The 27,103-nt window shown below is 36.3% G+C and overlaps 1 protein-coding gene across 1 annotated transcript; it reads right to left on the bottom strand.

Annotated features, from left to right (window-relative positions):
- On the bottom strand, nt 10,545-23,219 carry LOC110256348 (olfactory receptor 5H8-like). Its single transcript, XM_021069830.1, has 3 exons — nt 23,150-23,219; nt 11,081-11,528; nt 10,545-10,953 (listed from the first exon to the last, which is right to left on the bottom strand). The coding sequence occupies exons 1-3, from the start codon at nt 23,217-23,219 to the stop codon at nt 10,545-10,547; spliced, it is 927 nt and encodes a 308-aa protein (XP_020925489.1).

The following is a 27,103-nucleotide window of genomic DNA, read 5'->3' on the forward strand; positions in this document are numbered from 1 at the left end:
AGAACATTGATTCAATCCTTTCCTCTTTTCTAATGTATTTAATGCTATAGATTTCTCCATAAACTCTCTTTTAACTATACCCCATGTATTTAATTATTTGTATTTTCACTTAAATTGAATTGATAATATGTTATTTTTTGCCTTGTGGCTATTTCCTTGATCCGTGAATATTTAAAAAGATTTTTTGGGAGTTCCTGTCATGGCGCAGTGGTTAATGAATCTGACTAGGAACCACGAGGTTGAGGGTTCAGTCCCTGACCTTGCTCAGTGGGTTAAGGATCCGGCATTGCTGTGAGCTGTGGTGTAGATTGCAGACGCGGCTTGGATCCCGCATTGCTGTGGCTCTGGTGTAGGCCGGTGGCTACAGCTCTGATTGGACCCCGAGCCTGGGAATCTCCACATGCCGCGGAAGTGGCCCAAGAAATAGCAAAAAAAAAAAAAAAAAAAAAGATAAAAAAATAAAAATAAATAAGAAGGTTTTTGTATTGCTAAATACAGGTTTTATTGATACCTTCTGTTATTGATTTCTAATTTAATTATGTTATGGTTTATATTTTGTATTCATTCAATTATTTTAATTTTTAATTTTTTAATTTTTACAGCATTTTTTATTACTCAGTTACCTTTATAGTTGTACAATGATCATGATGACCAAATTTTATTGCATTTCCAACCCAAACCCCAAGCACATCCCTCCACCCCCTAACCTGTCTCATTTGGAAACCATAAGTTTTTCTTTTTTTTTTTTTATTTTCCCACTGTACAGCAAGGGGGTCAGGTTATCTTTACATGTACACATTGCAATTACAGTTTTTCCCCCACCCTTTGTTCTGTTGCAACATGAGTATCTAGACATAGTTCTCAATGCTATTCAGCGGGATCTCCTTGTAAATCTATTCTAAGTTGTGTCTGATAAGCCCAAGCTCCTGATCCCTCCCACTCCCTCCCCCTCCCATCAGGCAGCCACAAGTCTCTTCTCCAAGTCCATGATTTTCTTTTCTGAGGAGATGTTCATTTGTGCTGGATATTAGATTCCAGTTATAAGTGATATCATATGGTATTTGTCTTTGTCTTTCTGGCTCATTTCACTCAGTATGAGAGTCTCTAGTTCCATCCATGTTGCTGCAAATGGCATTATGTCATCCTTTTTTATGGCTGACTAGTATTCCATTGTGTATATATACCACATCTTCTGAATCCAATCATCTGTCGATGGACATTTGGATTGTTTCCATGTCCTGGCTATTGTGAATAGTGCTGCAATGAACATGTAGGTGCAAGTGTCTCTTTTAAGTAGAGTTTTGTCCAGATATATGCCCAAGAGTGGGACTGTGGGGTCATATGGAAGTTCTATGTATAGATTTCTAAGGTATTTCCAAACTGTTCTCCATGGTGGCTGTACCAGTTGACATTCCCACCAGCAGTGCAGGAGGGTTCCCTTTTCTCCACAGCCCCTCCAGCACTTGTTATTTGTGGATTTATTAATGATGGCCATTCTGACTGGTGTGAGGTGGTATCTCATGATAGTTTTGATTTGCATTTCTCTTATAATCAGCGATGTTGAGCATTTTTTCATGTGTTTGTTGGCCATCTGTATATCTTCTTTGGAGAAATGTCTATTCAGGTCTTTTGCCCATTTTTCCATTGATTGATTGGTTTTTTGCTGTTGAATTGTATAAGTTGCTTATATATTCTAGAGATTAAGTCCTTGTCAGTTGCATCATTTGAAACTATTTTCTCCCCTTCTGTAAGTTGTCTTTTTGTTTTAGTTTTTCAAAGTCTGTGAGTCAGTATCTGTTCTGCAAAGAACTTCATAGTGTCATTTTTTATATTCCACTCATGTAAGGGATAGCATTTGACGTTGGTGTCTCACTGTCTGACTTCATGATAATATCCAAGTCCATTTATGTTGCTGCAAATGCCATTATTTCATTCTTTTTAATGGCTGAGTAATATTCCACTGTGTATATGTACCACTCTTCTTGATCCACTCCTCTGTCCATGGACATTTAAGTGGTTTTCATGTCCTGACTATTGTATATGGTACTGTAATGAACACTGGAGTACGTGTATCTTATCAAGTCATGTTTTTATTTGGATAGATGCCCAGGAGTGGGATTGCTGGATCAAATGGTAATTCTATTTTGAGTTTTCTGAGGAATCTCCATACTGTTTTCCACAGAGGTTGCACCAATTTACATTCGCATCAACCTATTAAGGGTTCCTTTTTCTCCACACCCTCTCCAGCACTTTTTGTTTGTAGACTTTGGTGATGGCCATTCTGGCTGGTATAAGGTGGCACCTCATAATGGTTTTGATTTGCATTTCTCTAATGATGAGTGATGTTGAACATCTTTTCATGTGTTTTTTGGCCATCTATATGTCTTCTTTGGAGAATTGTATGTTTAGATCTTCTGCCCATTTTTTGATGGGGTTTGTTTTTTTGGTATTGAGCTACAGAAGGAGTTTATAATTTGTGGAGATTAATCACTTGTCAGTTGCTTCATTTGCAGATATTTTCTCCCATTCTGTGGGTTGTCTTTTCATATTTTTTAGGGTTTCCTTTGCTGTGCTGAAAATTTAGGTTTACTTAAGTCCTATTTGTTCATTACTGTTTTTACTATCATTACTCTGCGAGGTGAATCTGAGAAGATGTTGCTGTCATTTATGTCAGAGAGTGTTTGGCCTATGTTTTCCTCTAAGAATTTTATGCTATCTGGTCTTATATCTAGGTCTTTAATCCATTTTGAGTTTATTTTTGTGTATGATATTAGGAAGTGTTCTAATTTCTTTCTTTTCCATGTGACTGGTCCAGTTTTCCCAGCACCAGTTATTGAAGGGGCTTTCTTTTCTCCATTGTATATTCTTGCCTCCTTTGTCATAGATTAGTTGACTGTAGGTGTGTGGGTTTAATTCTGGGCTTTCTATCCTGTTCCACTGATCTATTTTTCTGTCTTTGTGCCAGTACCAAACAGTTTTGTGACTGTAGCTTTTTAGTATGGTCTGAGGTCGGGAGACTGATTCCTCCAGCTCCATTTTGCTTTCTCAGGATGTCTTTGGCTATTCTGGGTCTTTTGTGCTTCCAAACAAACCTTGAGATATTTTGTTTGACGTCTGTGAAAAATGTCCTTGGTAATTTGATAGGGATTGCATTGAATTTGTAGATTGCCTTAGACAGTATAATCATTTTGACAATATTGATTCTTCCAATGCAAAAGCATGGTGTGTCTTTCCATCTATTTGTGTCATCTTTGATTTCTTTCATCAGGGTCTATATAGTTTTCAGAGTGCAGGTCTTTTGTCTCTTTAGGTAGGTTTATTCCAAAGTATTTTATTCTTCTTGATGTGATGGTAAATGGAATTGTTTCCCTAATTTGACTTCTTGATTTTTTGTTGTTAGTATATAGAAATGCAGTCAATTTCTGTGTATTAATTTTGTATCCTGCAACTTTGACAAATTTATTGACGAGCTCTAACATATTTCTGGTAGAAAAATTTAGGATTTTTTAGGTATAATGTCTTTAGGATTCTCTAGGTATAGTATCATGTCATCTGCACATAGTGATAGTTTTACTTCTTCTTTTCCAATTTGTATTCCTCTTCTTTCTTTTACTTCTCTGATTAGTGTGACTAGGACCTCCAAAACTATGTTGAATTGTAGCGGCAAGAGTAAACATCCTTGTCTTGTTCCTGATCTCAGCAGGAATTCCTTCAGCTTTTCACCATTGAGAATGATATAGGTTTGTCAGATATATACTTTATTAAATTGAGGCTTGTCAGATATATACTTTATTATGTTGAGGTAATTTCCCCATATGCCCACTTTCTGAAGGGTTTTTATCAGAAGTGGGTGTTGGATTTTGTCAAAGGCTTTTTATAGATCTATGGAGAGGATCATATGGTTTTTATTCTTCTGTTTGTTAATGTGGTGTATCACACTGATTGATTTTGTGGATGTTGAAGAATCCTTGCATCCCTGGGATAAATACCACTTGGTCATGATGTACAATCCTTTGAATGTATTGTTGGATGTGGTTTGCTAGTATTTTGTTGAGGATTTTTGCATCTCTGTTCTTCAGTGAAATTGGCCTGTAATTCTCTTTTTTTGGGGGAATCTTAGTCTGGTTTTGGTATGATGATTGCCTCATAGAATGGGTTTGGGTGTGTCCCTTCCTCTGAAATTATCTGGAATAGTTTCAGAAGGAGAGGTGTTAGCTCTTCTCTAAATGTTTGATAGAATCCACCTGCAAAGCCATCTGGTGCTGGACTTTTGTTTCTTGGAAGTTTATTAATCACAGTTTCAATTTCAGTTCTTGTGATTGATCCATTCATCTTTTTTGTTTCATCTGGTTTAGTTTTGGAAGATTGTACTTTTCTAAGAATTTGTCGATTTCTTCTAGGTTTTCCATTTATTGGTGTATAGTTGCATGTAGAAGTCTCTCTTCATTTAATTCTCCGTTTTCATTTCTAATTTTACTTATATTAGTCCTCTTTCTTTTTTTCTTGATTAAATATTTATCAATTTTGTTGATCTTTTCAAAGAACCAGCTTTAATTTCATTGATTGGTTCTATGGTTTTCTTCTTTTCTATTTCATTGATTTCTGCTCTGATCTTTATGATTTCTTTCCTTCTGCTAACTTTGGGTCTTGTCTGTTCTTCTCTCTCTAGCTGCTTTAGATGTAAAGTTAGCTTGTTTATTTGAGCTTTTTCTTGTTTCCTGATATAGGCTTGTATTGCTATAAACTTCCTTCTTAGAACGGCTTTTGCTGCATCCCATAGGTTTTGGAGTGTTTTATCTTTGTTGTAATTAGATTCTAGGTATCTTTAAATTTCCTCTTTGATTTCTTCAGTGATCCATTGGTTGCTTAGTAGCATGTTGTTTAGTCTCCACGTGTTTGTGCTTTGCAGTTTTTTTCTTGCTGTTGATTTCCAGTTGTACAGTTTTGTGGTCAGAAAGGATGCTTGCTATGATTTCCTTTTTCGTAAAGTTACCAAGTCTTGATTTGTGGCCCAGAATGTGATCAGTCCTAGAGATTATTATGTGTGCACTTGAAAAGAATATTTATTTTGCTGATTTTGGATAGAATATTCTATAAATATCTGTTAGGTCCATCTGGTCTAATGCATCATTTATCGACTGTGTTGACTAAAGGCATCCAAATAGGAAGAGAAGAGGTAACACTGTCACTGTATGCAGATGGCATGATACTATATATAGAAAAACACATGAACTACCTGAACTGATCAAAAAATTCAGCAAAGTAGCAGGATATAAGATTATCATTCAGAAATCAGTTGCATTTATGTATACCAACCATAAAATATTAGAAAAGGAATACCAAAATACATCACCTTTTAAAATTGCACCCCCAAAAATCACATACCTGTGAATACACCTGACCAAGGAGGGAAAAGACTTATAGCTGAAAACTAAAAGAAAACATTAATTAAGGAAATTAAAGAAGATGTAAAAAATGACAAGGTATTCCATGTTCCTAGATTGGAAAAATTAGTATTGTAAAAAGTGCCATAGTACTCAAAGCAATCTACAGATTCAATGCAATCCCTATCAAATTACCCATGACATTTTTCACAGAAATAGAACAATCAATCCAAAAATTTGTATGGAACCACAAAAAGACCAGAATTGCCAAAGCAATTGTGAACAATCAAAAACAAGCAGGAGGCATAACTCTCCCGGACCTCAGACAATATCAAAATGCCACAGTCATCAAGACAGTGTGATACTGGTACCAAAACAGACAGACAGACCAAAGGAAACAGAGTAGAGAACCCATAAATAAACCCCAACAACTATAGTCAATTAATCTTTGACAAGGGAGGCAAGAACATAAAATGGGAAAAAGAAAATCTATTCAGCAAGAATTGCTGGGAAACCTGGACAGCTGCATGCAAATCAATGAAACTAGAACACACCCTCACACCATGCATGAAAATAAACTCAAAATTTCTGAGAGACTTAAATATAAGACACGATATCATCAAACTCCTGGAAGAGAACATAGGCAAAATATTCTCTGATATGAGCCTTACACATATTTTCTCAAGTCATTCTCCCAAGGCAACAGAAATGAGAGCAAAATAAACCAGTGGGACCTAATCAAACTGACAAGCTTTTGCACAGCAAAGGAAACCAAAAACAAAACAAACCAAAAAGAATGGGATAAACTTACAGAATGGGAGAAAGTAGTTTCAAATGATGCAACAGAAAAGGGCTTCATCTCTAAAATATTCAAACAACTTATACAACTCAACAGCAAAAAAGCCAACAACCCAATTGAGAAATGGTAAAAAGACCTGAACAGATATTTCTCCAAGAAAGATGTACAGATGGCCAACAAGCACATGAAAAAATGCTCAACATCCCTGATTTTTAGAGAAATGCAAATCAATGTGGCCCTGAATTTTAAGGGAGAGTCAGAATGACTGGAGGGCTTGTGGAAACATTGCTACCTCCGTCTTTAGAGTTTCTGATTCAGCAACTTTGATACTGTTAAGTTGGGACAACACTTTCAGAATAACATTCTAAAATAGTCAATTTTTTTTTTATATTATCGAGATATATAGAGCTCAGTCAAATGGAGTTTTAATGCATCCTCTATACCCTACTTAAACTATAATGCCCAAATATTCCAAAGGTTTCCACCCTTTGTTTTGTCCTTTCCTCCCAATTTTGGGCAGGTGAATGTAGATTTCAATGGGAAATCTGTTTCAAAGAATGAAGAACTGTAGACCTTTTCATAACTTTCTCTCTTAAGTTTGACAACCACAACTTTAAAACAAAAACAGCAAAGGAAAACCTGGACCAAGGATATTGTGACATTTTTCTAATATGCATCTAATAGCAATGATGTGTAGAATACAAAGACAGTTAATAAGGAGTTCTGTTAAGTCCAAGGATGGTTGTTTTGTCAGAGCATTTACTTCATGGACTAATAATCGATAACTGGAGTATTTGTTCTAGTGAGAACAAAATACTTTCCTTCTATGATGGAAATTGTCCGAGACAATCATTTGCTACAAAGTAGGTGGTTGATTACTCCAGTGAATATTGCTATATGACTTAGTTTATATTAGATATTAACATATTTCTAATATACAACTTTGAAAAAAATTTGCCCTAGCTATTCCAAAGTCAGATTTTAAGAAATACAGTTCAAGTTCTATTGGTGTTTTTTTTTTTCCTAAACCTAATTATTTTTAACACAATCTTGCAATTTTGTCATCAGTCTTCTTTTCTTAAATTTATTATGTGTTAAAGTATAGTTGGTTTATAGTGTCACATCAATTTCTGCTGCACAGTATAGTGACCCAGTCATACACATGTATACTTTCTTTTTGTCCTACATTCCATCATCTTCTCTCCCAAGAGATTGGATATACTACTCCCAACCTTATGAAGAGTAAAAAAAATATATTGTAGGGTAATGAGAAAAATGTATATACATGTCTGAAAAGACATAGGAGCTAAGTATTTTTTTAAGATCTCCAAGTAAAGAAAATGAATGCACCATCATAAAAACGAGTGTTTCAGGTATATTATTTGTAATTCCATGGGGTAGTTTAATCCAACATCACCAGGCTTCCAGACAATGAGTGGATCTAGCATTGTGATATCATCTGAACATCCATATGTCAATTAGATAATACGTAAGTATTTTCATAGTTTCTTTTTAAAGGATTGGGCAATTAGAATTCATCTTGTCTAAAAAGTGGGCTTTGCACAGGTGTACATTTTACTTCTTTCCCAATATGGACTAAAATGGAAAAATAATGTACAAAATGAATAAGTCCATCAGACAAGTGAGAATGGGATCACATGAATGAACTAAGGATTTTGGTGAATTTCTGGAAAGGGTAAAGTAGTTGGGTTTTTACTGAAGGACAAATCAGAGCAGAGGAAGCAGACATGCAAAAGAGTAGGCTGAAGAGTGATCTGAGTGTCTGAGAGGCACACTCTGGTCTGCTCTAGTGTAACACATCCTAAAGTAAGACTTGGCAAGTAACAAGCCTCACTCATACACTCAGAGCTTGACTTAAATGTTACCATTCAAAGAAAAAAAGCCAATTAGGACTACAGGCTTTATGATGGCAGAATAAATACAAACTAGTAGCTTATATTATCAATTTAGATAGCAATATAGCTTATATTATCAATCTAGTCATAGCAATAAATGAGCAAGGAAAATCTAGATAATTTACAGGAAATTATTAGAAAAAAATGGTATTGTTACACAAAACCAAAAATCAACAAACTACAGACATAAGGGATAACATGAATTCTCTAGGACATGAATTCTCGAGGATGAAAGATTAAGAGCAGGTGGATTCTTATCCAATCACCCCTTTCCCAGAGATTGGAAATACTTTGTCATATTTGCTACAAGGAGCTAAACCTAGTGAAACAAGAATTATTCACTATGATTGTATGACACTTGTAACTGTATAAAACAATCTTAAGAAGATGAGCTTCAGCAACCATTCAAGGCCCAGTAATCTTCCTGGATTCATTATAATATTATAAAATGTTGATGTATCTCACTGCATTCTATGTATTTGTGCTGTGAGATTTTTTAAATTTCATAAATATTTCACAAGCACCTATTTAGAACCTAATGTGTTAAAGCCACTCTGCTATGTATAGCAAAAATAGGAATAGTACTAGGATTTCTAATTTATAATCTAAAAGAGGTTATAGGCAAAAATAAGTATTATGTAAGCCCATCTGTGATCTCTAAGAAGAATAACTAACCTTACAAATATTTCATCAGTGCACATTCCCACACTTTAGGTAATCTAGAAATACATCACTGAAATTCTAAAACATATACTTTGATGAAAGGACATCATTTGAGTTGTAAACAGGTATGGCACATTTGCAGGGGCTAAGGAGATGGTGGATAGATTCTCTGTGGAGAGACCCATATGAGGAAAAGGAAAGGATGAAGCTGAGGAGTGAGATGTGATCAGTGTCTTTCAGTAGATCATTTTGAATATAGGGCAGAATTCATTAGGAGAAATAGGAGGGAAGAGACTTCAGAGTGAAGATGATGTTTGTTTGAAAGGACCTCAAATTATGCAAGAGTGAACAAATGCTGGGTGTGGAAGATTGAGATAGACTTAGGGTATATATGTATGTAATATGAATATTCACATGGACAAATGAACATATGTTTATGTATGGATACAGAGCTAGATGTGCATATAATGTGTATCCACATGACACAGTAGCAATGAAAATGATGACAATCCACTTAAAGTTATTTAAGAGTGATTTGATGTAATCTGAATTTATTTACAAGGAGTATTCTGGCAGCTGTGTTGGGAAGTAAGAATCAACCAAATGAAGGGGATGAGTAACTATAATTCTTCAAATCACAGAGGTAGGTAGGTATGAAAGTGAGGGTCACAGTGGTAACAGTAAGAATGTACCTACAATCAGTGGTGAGACAATAGAAAGTTTAGACCTGAAGATGCATTACTCATTATCCTTAGAGTAAAGCGTGTGATGAAAATTAACATTTAAGGACTTTAGGGAAGAAACCTCCAAACTCTTCTTCATTGTCATGTATTTCCCAGCCACCCACTGAGCACCATGATGTATCGTCTTAACATAATTTGAACTTTGGTAATGTGTATTTAAAGCACCTTGTTGTCAAGCACACATTCCAATAACCTTTACTGAATACTAATTTCTTTATCTTACTAGCTTCGTTTTGTTAATTATAGGAAGACTGACCATGTTTCTCATCTTTTTTCCTTTTTCTTCTTGATACCTATTCAGTTTACATATTCAGTCTAATCTGTTGGCTTTCTGAATTAGTGAAATTTGTCAGATTGACCTACAACATACAAACACAGCTAGAAAGGACATTACAGAAACCATACACAGTGAGAGGCAACTCACCTCTTGCCTTTTCTCTAAGAAACACACCAAAGTAAGAGCATTTCTTACAGTGTAGCTATTTTCATTGTCTTAACTTGCATGTCATTTTTCCCTCATTGATTTCCTGTTTGTATTTATTTCTCTATGTGGTATGGTGTAATCCCCACAAGAAGTGAAATTTATCATTCCCCAAATAACATTGAATATAAAACTGTTTGATGGGTCGCACAATTCCAGGTAATTGCCTCTATCCATTTAAATACAGACTGCCTCCATGTGGAGTTAAAGTTATATCGTCTCTTGGCTCTTTGGCTGTAGAAATATCAAATACATCATAAACAAGTATTGTTCAGAGGAACAGCACTATTTCAGTACTTATTGTATTTATAAATCCAAATTGACGGTCTGTAAAATATTTTCATTCTTGTGTGTTATGTTCTAATTATTTTAGTATGATATAAACACTTAAGATGCAGTTGTTTTAAGGAATTTATTAGGTACTAATATCTTAAGTCAATAAAAGAATAAGATGACTATAAATTCAAACACTTTGGACAATAATCAACACATAGCAACATCTAATCTGCACAATGTTGCATTGTTTTAATGAAAGGAGAACATATATCAGTATGAAGTCTAAAAATTTCTCTTCAACAATTTTGTCAGTGAATCTATGACTTTCTGGTTTCTCAGGCTGTAGATAATTGGATTTAAGAAAGGAGTTATGACAGCATACAATAGAGAGTCCATCATATCTCCATCATTTTCTTGTGCAGTTCCAGAGAACACATATGTGAAGAGAAGAGGCCCACAGTATAAAGAGACAGATAGGAGGTGGGCTCCACAGGTGGAGAAGGCCTTCCTTATGCCTTCCTTGGACTTCTTTTTTAATATTGTAAAGAGGACAAGTGTATAAGAGATAAGAACAACAGAAATGGTGAATACCTGTATTATCCCAGCAAAGATGAATACCGTCAGATAGTTAATGGAAGGGTCAGTACAGGATATCTTAAACAATAGTATAATGTCACAGTAAAAGTGATTACTATGACGGAATTACAGAAAGTTAATCTGAGTAAAAAAAATTATGAATTATAGCATGAGACACACCACCTAAAAATGATAAAATTAACAGCCGGATAAATAGTCTATTGGTCATAATCACTGGATACAGTAATGGTTTACATATGGCGACATAGCGATCATATGCCATAGTTGCCAACAGAAAACATTCCGTGGTTACACAGAGTGCAAAGGAAAAGAACTGTACAACACATTCAGAGAAAGAGATCATTTTGCTCTTGGCAAAGAAGTTGACCAGCATGTTGGGGGTCACTGTGGATGATAACCAAGTATCCACAAAGGCCAAGTTCCCAAGGAATAAGTACATGGGGATATGAAGGTGAGGGTCATTGCAGATGAGAGCAATCAGACCAAGGTTTCCAATGAGAGTGATGAGGTATATAATCAAGAAGAGCAGGAACAGGGGGATTTGCCACTCTGACTGATACTTAAGTCCTGTGAGAACAAACTCTGTCAGTTCTGTTGCATTTTTTGTTTCCATATGCTTAATAGATGGCCTCTGAAATACAATGTAATAAACGGAGAAATAACATTTATCTATAATTTTAAAAAGAAAATTTCACGAGGGTAATATAAATAAAAGCATAGCAGAGCCTGTATGTGTTTTATTCTATTTACTCTTACCAAAAATGTAAAAAGTATTTGCAGAAATTGCTACACTGGAAAAGTGTGATTATTTTGCTTCAAAATATGTACAGGGATGGACAGATGTAGAAAAGAAGACATTCTGAATGTGAGCAAATTTATGGGAAATTTTTTAAATTAGGTAGAGAAGTTTTATGTTTAAGACATGAATGTAGTGTTAAAAGTAAGAGGTTAGAAGAACCTGGATTGTATAATATACCGAATGCCATGTGAAAGATCTTGAACATTACTCTTTAAGGATATCCGTTCACTGAAAACTGAAACAGCAGCAGCATCACTTATTTTTGAAATTACATATTTGTTTGTAGAAACAGGCTGCAGGGAGAAGAACCTGGTGTCAGAAACACTAATCAGGACTGGGATTTGTCTAGTGATTTCTAAACCATATTACACGTCAGAATTGTCTGGGGGAGTTTTGGTCAAAATGTAGATTCTGAGGTATTACCGTAAAAATGATTCAGTAGGTTGTGAATGTTGATTTCTAATATTCATGTTATAAATACTCCTCAGGTGACTAAAAGGTATTTTAAGTTCTTTGTGTAATACCACATTTAGTGTTTTGAGGAAGACAAAGAGATCAAAATAAATTAGAATGTGAAGTCACTAGGATCTGATGACATATGAGATATGAAGGGTGTTTTGGAAGGGAGAGAGTGTAACATGTTAGCTTGGAAGTGTAATCAGAAGTTGAGATTGACAACTCAGGTGCAGTATTCAGTTTTTGCAAGGAGCAATCAATGAACCATCAGATAACATAAACTTAGCAGTATCATTCAACAAGTGTTTAATAGAAATAATGACTAGGAAGTCACTGAGGTGGCTGAAATGCAGTATATATGACTAACCCACTGTAAACTGTTCATATTGTTAAAACAAGGAGGCATGAAAATAAAGATGAGGAAGTTATACGAAAGAGATTGAAAATGGGTATATACAATTCATCAAATAAAGAACATCTGATTATCTTTTCTACCACGAGTGATATTATTGTCAGAATTGGAAAAAGGATAGAAAGTTTACTATTTAAGTGATGTAACTGAAAATTTAATCAGAGGATTTTCCTGGTGGCCTAGCAGTTAAGAATCCATTGTTGCCACTGCTGTGGTGAAGGTTTGATCCCAGGAACTTCCACATACCCTGGACATGGCCAAAAATTTTAATCAGAGAAGGTTGTTAATTTAGTTGAATAAATATTTTGAATGAAAATATATGGTTTCTTACACAGTAAATATTATGACCTAAATCTCTGAACCCCTTTAATTTGATTAATGTTCTAGTTCATCAAAACATTTCCTAGGGAGTCATTATGATTAATCTAACCAGATAATTATTTATCATTAAAGAGATAGTCTTAGAGATATTTTGCTTGTCCAGATTTTACTTATAATAATAAAATGTACAGATTATTCACTATTTTCCATTTTCAACTTGGCTTTTTATGTCTTGTAAAGCAGGTCACAATATTATAAATGTAACAGTGTTTTAACTTTCCATTAAAAATAATGAATATTATAGAAATCTTTTCCTCTTACCAATATATATTAAGAATTTGTGGGTATCCTTTTGGCATTTGTTTTCTTAAGTAGAAAATAATGCAAGAACACTGGAATAACAGTAACACAGTCAGCAATATTTTATACACAAATTCATTTTGGAGGCTTCATTATCCAGGCTTAGGAAAAAGTTTACATGAATTTGTTTTGAATACATGAGTCAACCAATTGTACAACTGTGTGATTTTGCCAGAAGAGAAAGGAGTAAAGAACTGAAATTCCCCTGAGAGCACTCATGGACTCCCATTAGGACAAAGCTAAGCTGTCCTTCTGGGCATTGAGGCCTTGAACATGTATGAGAAATCCAGGTAGTTCATCAGGGCACTATAGGCTCTGAAATCATAATCAGTATTCATTGTAGAGAGTTCCATCTTATCAATTGAAATTATATTTTATGCTTCCACTTTGTACTGCAAATGGCACATCTGATATGTTTATGCAAGCTCCAGTGTATCTGTAAAGTTTTGTACTGTTTGGACTTTGATCAGTATTACCTTGTCCAAGCTAATCACATGTGATTTTAGTGAGGCCAATGGTTTTGATTCCCTCTAAACTCCAACTGCAAGAAAGTTGACCTTCCCATGTTAACTCCCATTTCAGTTCTGTATCATCAAAAAGCCTATATCATTGGTGAAGCACAACATGGTAAATGTGGTTTGCAAAGAGAGAAGCAGGAGGAGCCAGATGTGATCAGGGAGGTGAGAATAGGTGGATAACACAGGATCTGGAGGTTATGTCGCAGTAACTACCCCCATTTAGAGGAAAACTATTCAAGGATTTGGGGCATGGTGGTAAGAAATTCAGATTTTCCTTTTGTATAAAAGCAGAGAAAACTGTCAATGAATTCAGAAAAATAAAATTTAATTTACTTCCTTGTGATATTTTCATGTTACATCTCAGTAAAAAAAAAAAAAAGTGTTTAGCTTCTACTTCAGACTTCCTGGTTAGATAGGAGGTGAGCAAACAGCATCATTTTGATAGACTTATTAATCACTTCCCCTGCATCCTTACAATTTTTCTGATGAAAGCCAAATTAGAGGAAATTCACTTAGAAGAGAGATTGTTGTGACAAGTGCATAGAAAAGTGGAGTGGGGAATGTGGTGTGCAGAGATAGCTTCAAGATAACCAACACTTCACTAAAATTTACTGTCCCCTCCAATTTTTTGTAATTGCCTGTTGATATGTTTGGCTGCCTATCTATGAGTACAAAGGCCTGTGCTGCTACGTCCAATATGGTATTCTTTTCATTTTTAGGCTTTTTTTTTTTCTTTTCAAGTAATGTGCTTTTATTCTCTGACTACAGTTTTTTTAATTGTTATTTCCTTAATACATTTTTTTCTACCGTATTGCATGGTGACCCAGTTGCACATACATGTATAGGTTCTTTTTTATAGGTATTTTAATTGTTAATACCTCACTGTGCTTTCATTTGCATTTCCCTAGTGACTAATAATATAGAGTATCATTTTTGGCATCGTTTTGAAATCTGTATATCTTTTTTTGGTAGAGTTTCTGTTCAAATATTTTGCCCAGTTTTTAATTACCTTATTTGTTTCTTTATTTTGAGTTTTGGGAGTGCTTCCATACATCCTGGATACAAGCCTTGTATGAGATATATGAATTGTAAATATTGTAATATACCACACTAGCCTGTTACATTTGATAACATTATGCTGATTGGTTTTAGTGAGCAAGAAGTAATACTCACTGGTAAGATATTTTCAGGAGATTTAGAAAAATAAAAATTTGCAGGACTTCTGGTTTAGTGAAATTTCTAAATGTCCGTTGATATAGGGAAGGTCAAGATAAATCTTCTGGGGTTCCCGTTGTGGCTCAGTGGTTAACGAATCTGACTAGGAACCATGAGGTTGCGGGTTTTATCCCTGGCCCTGCTCAGTGGGTTATTGATCCGGCATTGCCGTGAGCTGTGGTGTAGGTTGCAGAAGCAGCTCAGATCCCGCGTTGCTGTGGCTCTGGCATAGGCCAGTGGCTATGGCTCAGATTCAACTGCTCAGCTGGGAAATTCCATATGCCGTGTGGGAGTGGACCTAGAGAAGGCAAAAAGACAAAAAAAAAAAAAAAAAAAAATAAATAAATAAATAAGGCTAAATTTTCTAAGCTGAAGATTAAGTTGCTGCATCTGACCCTTCCTTATTCAAAAGAGAGGCACAAAACTTATTGGGCTTCTGTGGATTTTGGAGGCAATCTTATCCTTAATTTTTTGTTTTAAATTGCTGTGGCTCTGGTGTAGGCTGGCAGCTACAGCTCCAATTAGACCCCTAGCCTGGGAACCTCTATATGCCACGGGAGTGGCCCAAGAAATGCCAAAAAGACATAAAAAATAAAAAATAAAAATAAATAAATAAATTTATTAGAGTATAATTGACTTAAACTGTTGTGTTAGTTAAGGTGTACAGCAAAGTGTATCAGTTATACACATTCATTTCCAGATTCTTTTCCGTATAGGTTATTACACAGTACTGAGCAGATTTCACTGTGCTATACAGTAGGTGCTTGTTAATAATCTATTTTATGTGTAGTAGTGTGAATATATTAATCCAAAACTCCTAATTTATCCCTACCCCTGACATTTTCCCTTGGTAATCATAAGTTGGGTTTTGAAATCTGTGAGTCTGTTTCTGTTTTGTGAATCAGTACTTTTGCATCATTTTTTATTAGAGTATACAAGATATAACACAGGATATTTGTCTTTGATTTAATTCACTTTGATAATTCTAGGTCTATCCATGTTGCTAAAAATAGCATTATTTCATTCTTTTTATGGCTTCGTAATATTACATTATATATAATATACATATAATACCTTCTTTTATCTTATTAAATATCTTATAAAATATCTTCTTTATTCAATCTTCTTTGATGAACACACAGGTTGCTTCCATGTCTTGGCTATTGTAAATAGTGCTGCAATAAACATTGAGTGCATGTATCTTCAAAAAGTATGCTCTTTTCTATTTTTTTCCTGCTGTACAGCATGGGGATCAAATTATTCTTACATGTATACATTTTTCCCCCAGCATTTGTTCTGTTGCAACATGAATATCTAGACATAGTTCTCAATGCAGGATCTCCTTGTAATTCTATTCTAAGTTGTATCTGATAAACCCAGATCCCTCCCAATCCCTCCCACTCCCTCCCTCTCCCATCAGGCAGCCACAAATCTATTCTCCAAGTCCATGATTTTCTTTCTGTGGAGATGTTCATTTGTGCTGGATATTAGATTCCAGTTATAAGTGATATCATATGGTATTTGTCTTTGTCTTTATGACTCATTTCACTCAGTATGAGAGTCTCTAGTTCCATCCATGTTGCTGCAAATAGCATTATGTCATTCTTTTTATGGCTGAGTAGTATTCCATTGTGTATATATAAATGACATCATCCTAATCCAATCATCTGTTGATGGACATTTGGGTTGTTTCCATGTCCTAGCTATTGTGAATAGTGCTGCAGTGAACATGCGGGTGCATGTGTCTCCTTTAAGTAGAGTTTTGTCCGGATAGATGCCCAAGAGTGGGATTGCAGGGTCATATGGAAGTTCTATGTATAGATTTCTAAGGTATCTCCAAACTGTCCTCCATAGTGGCTATACCAGTTTACATTCCCACCAACAGTGCAGGAGAGTTCTCTTTTCTCCACAACCCCTCCAACAGTTGTTATTTGTGGACTTCTTAAGGATGGCCATTCTGATTGGTGTGAGGTGGTATGTCATGGTAGTTTTGATTTGCATTTCTCTTATAATCAGTGATGTTGAGCATTTTTTCATGTGTTTGCTGGCCATCTGTATATCTTCCTTGGAGAACAGTCTATTAAAGCCTTTTGCCCATTTTTCCATTGCTTGATTGACTTTTTTGCTGTTGAGTTGTATAAGTTGCTTATATATTGTAGAGATTAAGCCCTTGTCCATTGCATCATTTGAAACTATCTTCTCCCATTCTATAAGTTATCTTTTTGTTTTCTTTTTGGTTTCCTTTACTATGCAAAACTTGTCAGTTTGATTAGGTCCCATGGGTTTATTTTTGCTCTTATTTTTATTGCTTGGGGAGACGGACTTGAGAAAATATTCATGATGTTGATGTCACAGAGTGTTTTGCCTATGTTCTCTTCTAGAAGTTTGATGGTGTCTTGTGTTATATTTAAGTCTTTCAGCCATTTGGAGTTTATTTTTGTGCATGGTGTGAGGGTGTGTTCTAGTTTCATTGCTTTACATGCAGCTGTCCAGGTTTCCCAGCAATGCTTGCTGAATAGACTTTCTTTTTCCCATTTTATGTTCTTGCCTCCTTTGTCAAAGATTAATTGACCATATGTGTGAGGGTTTATTTCCGGATTCTCTATTCTGTTCCATTGGTCGGTCTGTCTGTTTTGATACAAGTACCACACTGTTTTGATGACTGTGGCTTTGTAGTATTTCTTGAAGTCTGGGAGAGTTATGCCTCCTGCTAGATTTTTGTTTCTCAGGATTTCCTTGGAGATTCTGGGTCTTTTGTGGTTCCATATAAATTTTATTGTATTGTTTGTTCTAGTTCTGTGAAAACTGTTGTGGGTAATTTGATAGGGATTGCATTGAATCTGTAGATTGCTTTGGGTAGTATGGCCATTTTTACAATATTGATTTTTCCAATCCAGGAACATAGAATACCTTTCCATTTCTTAACATCTTCCTTGATTTCTTTTATTAAAACTTTATAGTTCTTAGCATATAGGTCCTTTACCTCCTTGGTCAGGTGTATTCCAAGGTATTTGATTTTGTGAGCTGCAATTTTAAAAGGTATCGTATTTTCGTATTCCTTTTCTAATATTTCATTTCTGGTATACAGAAATGCGACTGTCTTCTGAATGAATGTTCAAGCAATTTTTGGGTTGAGTCCTTAGGGTTCTTTATGTATAGTATCATGTCGTCTGCATACAGTGACAGTTTTGTCTCTTCTCTTCCTATTTGGATGACTTTTATTTATTTTGTTTGTCTAATTGCTGTGGCTAGGACTTCCAATACTATGCTATATAGCACTGGTGAGAGTGGGCATCCCTGTCTTGTTCCAGATTTGAGTGAGAAGGCTTTCAGTTTTTCCCCATTGAGTATTATATTTGCTGTGGGTTTATCACAAATGGCTTTGATTATGTTCAGGAATGTTCCCTGTATACCCACTTTGGCGAGGGTCTTGATCATGAATGGATGTTGGACTTTATCAAATGCTTTTTCTCCATCTATTGAGATGATCATATGATTTTTTACTTTTTTTTTTGTTAATGTGGTGTATGATGCTGATTGATTTGTGTATGTTGAACCATCCTTGTGAACCTGGGATGAACCCTACCTGGTCATGGTGTATGATTGTTTTGATTTGTTGTTGGATTCGGTTGGCTAAGATTTTGTTGAGAATTTTTGCATCTATATTCATCATAGATGTTGGCCGATAGTTTTCTTTTATGGTGGTATCTCTGTCTGGTTTTAGAATTAGGGTCGTGTTGGAGTCATAGAATGTCTTTGGGAGTGTTCCTTCTTCTTCAACCTTTATGTGTTTGATAGAATTCCCCTGTGAAGCCATCTGGTCCTAGACTTTCATTTGTAGGGAGTGTTTTTATGACCTCCTCAATTTCATTTGTGGTGATCGGTCTGTTCAGTTTGTCTATTTCTTCTTGATTCAGTTTTGGCAGGCTGTAAGATTCTAGAAAATTGTCCATTTCTTCCATATTGTCAAATTTGTTGGCATAGAGTTGTTCATAGAATTTTCTTATGGTTTTTTGTATTTCTGCAGTATCCATTGTGATTTCTCCTCTTTCATTCATAATTTTGTTTATTTGCATTCTTTCTATCTTCTTCTTAGTGAGTCTAGCCAGGGTTTGTCAATTTTGTTTACCTTTTCAAAGAACCAGCTCTTGGTTTTATTAATTTTCTCTATTGTTTTTTGAATTTCTATTTTATTGATTTCTTCTTTGATCTTCATAATTTCCTTCCTTTTGCTGAATTTAGGTCTTTTTTGTTCTTCTTTTTCTAGTTCATTTAGGTGGAGTGTTAACTTGTCAATTTGGGATCTTCTTTTTTGAGAAAGGCCTGTATCACTATGAATTTCCCTCTGAGCACTGCTTTTGCAGCATCCCATAGATTTTGAGAGGTTGTATCCTCATTAGCATTTGTTTGAAGGTATTTTTAAATTTCATTCTTGATTTTCTCATTGACCCATTGGTTTTTTAGTAGCATGTTGTTTAGTCTCCATGTAGTAGGTTTTTTCTCTTTCCTTTTCCCATGGTTGATTTCTAATTTCATGCCATTGTGGTCAGGGAAGATACTTGAGATAATTTCTATGCTCCTAAATTTGTTGGGGTTAGCTTTGTGTCCCAATATATGGTTGATTCTTGAGAATGTTCCATGAGCATTTGAGAAGAATGTGTATTCTGCTTTTTTTGGATGTAGTGTCCTGAAGATGTCAATTAAGTCTAACTTTTCTACTGTTTCCTTTAGGATCTCTGTTGCTTTATTGCTTTTCTGTATAGAGGATCTGTCCATTGGTGTAAGTGGGGTATTAACATCTCCTACTATGATTGTATTCCCATCAATTTCTCCCTTATGTCTTAATATTTGTTTTATGTATCTTGGTGCTCCTGTATTTGGGGCATACATGTTGATGATAATAACATCCTCTCCTTGGATGGATCCCTTAATCATTAAATAGTGTCCTTCTTTGTCTTTCTTTATGGCCTTCATTTTAAAGTCTATTTTGTCTGATATGAGCATTGCAACTCCTGCTTTCCTGTCATGTCTGTTGGCCTTAAATATATTTTCCCACCCCTTCACTTTAAATCTATATGTATCCTTTGCCCTAAGGTGAGTTTCTTGTAGGCAGCATATTGAAGGTTTTGTCTTTTTATCCACTCAGCCCCTCTGTGGCTTTTGATTGGAGCATTCAGTCCATTGACATTTAAGGTGATAATTGATAGATTATTTATTACTAATTTGAACCTCGTGTTCCAGTTGATTCTATGGTTCTCCATTCTTCCTTTCTTTTTTTGTTTGGATGGTCTCCAGTTATTATCTGCTTGAGTGTTTTTTTTTTGTCTTTTTTTTGTTTTTTTTTTTTTTTCATTTTTTGTGAATGCAAGGTTTGGTTTGGTTTTGTGTGTGCACTGATTTTTATGTATGCTAACCCCTACCTATCATTGTGTGTTTTAACCTGATAGTCCTGTAGGTTCAAACACTTCATTACTATATTAAAATTAAGATGAGAAACATACAAAAAAACACAAAAGGGTTATTTATTTCCTAACATCCCTTGCCCACATTCTATGATTTTGATGACTCTTTTTTTCTTTTTAATTTTATTTTGTTTTAAACATGTTCATGATTAAATCTGTATGCTGGCTTATTTGAGTGACTGCTCTCTGATTGCATTTTCCTCAGTCCTAGTTCTTCCTATTTTTTTTTTCCTTCCTTCCTTTTTGGTTTAGAGAAGCCCTTTCAGTATTTCTTTTAGCCTGGGTTTTGTATTGCTGTATTCTTTTAGCTTTTGTTTGTTGGAAAAAATTTTTATTTCTCCTTCTATTTTAAATGATATTCTTGCTAAATAGAGTTCTAGGTTGCATATTTTTTTTCCTTTTAGCACTTTAAATATCTCTTGCCATTCCCTCCTGGCCTGTAGTGTTTCTGTAGAGGAATCAGCTGATAATCTTATGGGGGTTCCCTTGTAGGTAACATTCTGCTTTTCTCTTGCTGCCTTTAGGATCCTCTCTTTATCACTAACTTTGCCATTTTTATTATGATGTGTCTTGGTGGGGGTGTATTTGGGTTCAACTTGTGTGAGGCCCTCTGTGCTTCCTGTATCTTGAACTCAGTATCCTTTAGGTTTGGGAAGTTTCTAGCGATGATTTCTTCAACTATATTTTCAATCCCCTTATCTTTTTCTACTCCTTCTGGAATTCCTATCATGTGTAGATTGGCCCGCTTTATATTATCCTGTAGGTCTCTTATATTGCTTTCCTGTTTTTTGATTTGGTTTTCTGTCTGCTGATCTGATTGGGTGATTTCCATTATTCTATCTTCCATATCACTGATTCATTCTTCTGCATTATTCATTCTGGTTTTTACTGTCCGTAGTTCAGTTTGTATCTCTGCAAATGAATGTTCTAGTTTTTCTTGGCTACTCATTATTATTTTCTAGTTCCTTCCTGAGGGTGTCTGTATTACTGTTCATATCTTCTCTTAATTCCTTCAGTATTTTCACTATTTCTCTTTTGAACTCCAGGTCTGTCAGACTGCAGAGATCTGTTTCATTGTTGACTGCTTTAGGTGAGTTCTCCTGTTGGTTTGACTGGGGGTGGTTTCTCAGCTTCTTCATCTTGCTTGTTGTTTTCTTTTTCCTGAGGGAGTTGTACTCTCCGTGGCCAGGCAGTGTTTGCCTTGTCACGGCCGTGGAATGTTTCCTGAGGGCTGGTGTTGTTGGTCAGTATTCTTTGAGGCAGTTTGGCCTTTCTGTGTAGTGGGCAGGGGGACAGGGTCTCTCTGAAGCAAAGGAAGACTTCATTAGGGCAGACAGGACTGGGTGGTCCACACCACAATGGGAACAAATTTCACTTGGTCATGCAGAGCTTGCTCTGGTGTTTTTGGGCTATGGGGCTCTTGCAGGGGCCTGGAAGTGCTGGGGGGCTGTTCCTCAGGAGTGCAGCACCCTCCACAGGCTGGAGCATCTAACTGAGTCACTGAGAATCCAAGAGGCTCTTCCCCAGGGCAGCCAGACTCAGAGGACTGTCTGAGAATGTAGGCAAAACTTTTCACGGCCCAGCCAAGCTTGTTGTAGCTTTTCTGGGCTGTGGAGGCTCCTGCAGGGGTCTGGCAGTGCTAGGCAGCTGTTCTCCGGGAGTTCAGCACCCTCTGAGGGCTGAAGCAGCTAGCTGGGCCACTGTGAACCCAAGAGGCTATTCCCCAGGGCAGCCCGACTTGCAAGGACTGTCCGAGAATGTAGGCAGATCTTTTCACAACCCAGCCAAGATTGTTCTAGCTTTTCTGAGCTGCAGGCCTTTTCCCAGGGCTGGTGGTGTTTGGTGCTGCTCCGCAGGGGTGTAGCCCCTCCAAAGGGCAAGCAGACCATGGCAGGGACAGCCCCTGCAGTGGTAGCCTTCTTGCAATTGTTGAGGCCATCCCTCCCGGATGGCAGGCAGCCCCAATCCAGCGCATGCATAAGGGGTAGCTGGGGGGATGCACTGGGAAGCACAGCTTTCTGATAGCTGGCAGGCCAGTGAGCTCGGTGTGCTGTGGGGAATATTCTATGGGGGCCCACCCTTCTTCTCTCCCTTCCCCAACACTGGCACAGACCCAGCTCTTCTCCCATGTTCCCTCTGATGTGGCTTTCCACTTCCCCACCCTTAGCATATTGCTCCATCCCCCTGCGAAGCTCTGCTTTCTAGTCTCCCAGGCAGTCTCTGCCCTGTCAAACTTGACAGAGCGCTTCCTAGACCTCCCAAGCAGTCTCCACTCCAGCCCTTACCCAGGGACTATCCTCTGGAGCTGAGGTCTCAGTGCCTAGCCCCCACCCAAGCATCTCAGTTTTTGGTGACTGTGCCAGTAGTTCAGATGATCTCTTCAATTCTCACTCTGCTTTTCAGAACTCCAACTTACTGCTACACTCTTCTCTGCATCTGGAGATTCCTCCAGTTTGGTTGAACTTTCCATCGAGTAGGTGACTTTCCAGGGTGTGGGAGACTTTCCATGAGAAAGGGTTCTCCTCCACAGTTCCCTTTCAGGAGTGCCTGTCCAGCTTGGATTCACCTTCTCTCACTCTCCTTTTTTCTCATGTTTTACCCAGTAATGTCATGAGATTCCTGCTTTTATTGGAGTTTAAGTTCTGCCAGTGATTGATTGGTGTTCTGCATGAGTCATTTATCCTGCAGATGTATTTTTTTTTTTTTTTTTGCTGTGTTTGTGGGAGAGGGCAAGCGTGTTCCCTTACTCTTCAGTCGTCTTGCCTTCTCCGCCTCTTTTCTTGTTATATGCCCAGAAATAGGATTTCCAGACCACATGGTGGTTCTATATTTAGATTTTCAGGAACCTCGATACTGTTCTCCATAGTGGTTGCACCAATTTAGTTTCCCATGAATAGAGTAGAAGGGTTTTCTTTTCTCCACACCCTCTCCACTGTTTATTGTTTGTTGACTTTTTGCTCATGGCCATTTTTTTCCACTCCCCACATCAGGTAATGCATGTATTTCATTCTTTATATATATAATGATTTTTTCCATTATATCTGGTTTTCTCTGTTCTATCAAATTTCCTACTCTACATGATAGCAACCCAGTTACACATGCATGTATACATTCTATTTCCTCACATTTTCGTGCTCTGTTGTAAGTATCTAGACATAGATCTCAGTGCTACACAGCAGGATCTCATAGTTAATCCATTCCAAAATTGATAGTTTGTATCCATTAACCAAGTTCCCAATCCCTCACATTCCTTCCCCTCCCCCTTGGCAGCCACAAGTCTATTTTCCAAATACATGATTTTCTTTTCTGTGGAAAGATTCCTTTGTGTCATATATCAGATACCAGATATAAGTGATATCATATGGCATTTGTCTTTCTCTTTCTGAATTACTTCACTCAGTATGAGAGTCTCTAGTTCCATCCATGTTGCTGCAAATGGCATTATTTTGTTCTTTTGATGGCTGAGTAGTATTCCATTGTGTATATATACCACATCTTCCTAATCCAGTCGTCTGTCGGTGGACATTTGGGTTGTTTCCATGTCCTGGCTATTGTGAATAGAGCTGCAATGAACATGCAGGTGCATGTGTCTTTTTCAACAAAAAAGTTTTGTCCAGATATATGCCCAAGAGTGGGAATTCAGGGTCATATGGTAGTTCTATGTATTGTTTTCTAATGTACCTCCACTGTTTTCCATAATGGTTGAACCAGCTTACATTCCACCAACAGTGTAGGAGGGTTCACTTTTCTCCACACCCACTCTAGCATTTGTGATTTGAGGACTTATTAATGATGGCCATTCTGACTGGTGTGAGGCAGTATCTCATGGTAGTTTTGATTTGCATTTCTCTAATAATCAGGGATGTTGAGCATTTTTTCATGTGCTTGTTGGCCATCTGTACATCTTCCTTGGAGAAATATCTGTTCAGGTCTTTTTACCATTTCTCAATTGGGTTGTTGGCTTTTTTGCTGTTGAGTTGTATAAGTTATTTGTATATTTTAGAGATGAAGCCCTTGTCTTTTGCATCATTTGAAACAATTTTCTCCCATTCTGTAAGTTGTCTTTTGGTTTTCTGTCTGGTTTCCTTTGCTGTGCAAAAGCTTATTAGTTTGCTTAAGTCCCATTTTTTCATTTTTTTTGCTGTTATATGTGTTGCTTTGGGAGACTGACCTATGAAAACATGTGTAAGGTTGATGTCAGAGGGTGTTTTGCCTATGTTCTCTTCCAGGAATTTGATGGTATCTTGTCTTATATTTAAGTTTTTCGGCGATTTTAAGTTCATTTTCATGCATGGTATGAGGGTGTGCTCTAGTTTCATTGATTTGCATACAGCTGTCCAGGTTTCCCAGCAATTCTTGCTGAAAAGACTGACTTTTTCCCCTTTTTATGTTCTTGCCTCCTTTGTCAAAGTTTAATTGACCATAAGTGTTGGGCTTATTTATGGGTTCTCTACTCTGTTTCCATTAGTCTGTCCATCTGTTTTGGTAACCACACTCTCTTGATGACTGTGTCTTTGTAATATTGCCACAGATCAGGGAGAATTATGCCTCCTGCTTGGTTTTGATTGTTCACAATTGCTTTGGCAATTCTGGTCTTTTTGTGGTTCCATAGAAATTTTTGTATTGTTTGTTGTAGTTCTGTCAGAAATGTCATGGGTAATTTGATAGGGATTGCATTGAATCTGTAGATTGCTTTGGGGAGTATGGCCCTTTTTACAATATTAATTTTTCCAATCCAGGAACATGGAATACCTTGCCATTTTTTACATCTTCTTTAATTTCCTTGATTAATGATTTATACTTCTTGGCATGTAAGTCCTTAACCTCCTTGGTCAGGTGTATTCCCAGTTATTTGATTTTTTTGTGGTGGTTTTTAAAAGGTATTGTGTTTTTATATCTCCTTTTGAAAAGTTTCATTGTTAGTATACAGAAATGTGGCTGATTTTTGAGTGTTAATATTATATCCTGATACCTTTCTGAATTTGTTTATCAGTTCAAGTATTTTTTACGTTGAGTCCTTAGGGTTTTTTATGTATAGTATCATATCATCTGCATACAGTGAAAATTTTATCTCTTCTATTCCTATTTGGATGCCTTTTCTTTCTTTTGTTTGTCTGATTGCTATGGCTAGGACTTCCAATACTATGTTGAATAGCAGTGGTGAGAGTGGGCATGCTAGTCTTATTCCAGATTTTAGTGGGAATGCTTGCAGTTTTTCTCCATTTGAGTATTATATTTGCTGTGGTTTTGTTATAAATGGCTTTGATTATGTTAAGGAATGTTCCCTCTATACACACTTTGGTGAGAGATTTTATAATTAATAGATGTTGGATTTTGTCAAAAGCTTTTTCTGCATCTATTGAGAGAATCATACGGTTTATGACTTTTCTTTTGTTAATGTGGTGTATTACACTGTTTGACTTGTGTATGTCAAACCATCCTTGTGAACCAGACATTAAAAACGTAAAATGTGGGCAAGGGAATTGAGGAAATATAGATCATTTTTTTCTTTTTTAAAAATTGTATTATGGTAATGAAGTGTTTGAACCTACAGGACTATCAGGCAAAAACACACAATGATAGGAAGGGGTTAACATACTTTAAAAACGGGGCAACCACAAAACAAAACTGAATATTACATTCAAAAAAATGAAAAGAAATGTGCTCAAACAGAAAATAATGGAGACCATCCAACCAAAAAAGGAAAGGAAAAGGGAAGATCATAGAGTCAACTGGAAAGCGAGGTTAAAAATGGCAATAAGTAAACATCTATCAATTATCACCTTAAATGTCAATGGACTGAATGCTACAATCAAAAGCCACAGAGGGGCTGAGTGGATAAAAAAGCAGAAACATTCAATTGCTTCCTACAAGAAACTCACTTGTGGACAAAGGACACATATAGAATGAAATTGAGGGGGTGGGAAAAGATATTCCATGCCAATGGTCAAAACAGGAAAGCAGGAGTTGCAATACTCATATCAGACAAAATAGACTTTAAAATGAAGGCCATAAAGAAAAACAAAGAAGGACACTATTTAACGATTAAGGGATCCCTCCACGAAGAGGATATTACAATCATCGATATATATGCCCCAAATATAGGAACAAGCAGATACATAAAACAAATATTAAGAGACATAAAAGGAGAATTGATGGAAATACAATCATTGTAGGAGACTTTAACACCCCACTCACATCAATGGACAGATCCTCTAGACAGAAAAGCAATAAAGCAACAGAGACCCTAAGGAAACAATAGAAAAATTAGACTTAATTGACATCTTCAGCATACTACATCCACAAAAATCAGAATACACATTCTTCTCAAGTGTGCATGGAACATTCTCAAGAATGGATCACATACTGGAGCACAAAGCTAACCTCAAGAAATTTAAGAGTATAGAAATTATTCCAAGTATCTTCTCTGACCACAATGGCATGAAATTAGAAATCAACCACTGAAAATGAAATGAGAAAAACACACTACATGGAGACTAAACAACATGCTACTAAAAATCCAATGGGTAAATGGGGAAATGAAGAAAGAAATGAAAAACTACCTTGAGACAAAGGATAATTTAGACACAACCTCTCAAAATCTATGGGGCTCCACAAAAGCAGTGCTCAGAGGGAAATTCAGAGCAATACAGGCTTTCCTGACAAAAGAAGACAAATCTCAAATTGACAACTTAACACAC

Source organism: Sus scrofa, chromosome 13 (genome assembly GCF_000003025.6).
Source record: "Sus scrofa isolate TJ Tabasco breed Duroc chromosome 13, Sscrofa11.1, whole genome shotgun sequence".
Lineage (NCBI taxonomy): Eukaryota > Metazoa > Chordata > Mammalia > Artiodactyla > Suidae > Sus > Sus scrofa.

Bases quoted from the DNA above. Each gene is read 5' to 3' on its own strand.
- LOC110256348 (XM_021069830.1), bottom strand. From the start codon at position 23,219: ATGTGGTCTGGAAATCCTATTTCTGGGCATATAACAAGAAAAGAGGCG. The intron at 11,529-23,149 runs GTAAGGGAACAC...TTAAAATTATAG, and splicing joins GAAGGCAAGACGACTGAAGA to ATAAATGTTATTTCTCCGTT. The intron at 10,954-11,080 runs GTATCCAGTGAT...ATTCCGTCATAG, and splicing joins GCCATATGTAAACCATTACT to TAATCACTTTTACTGTGACA.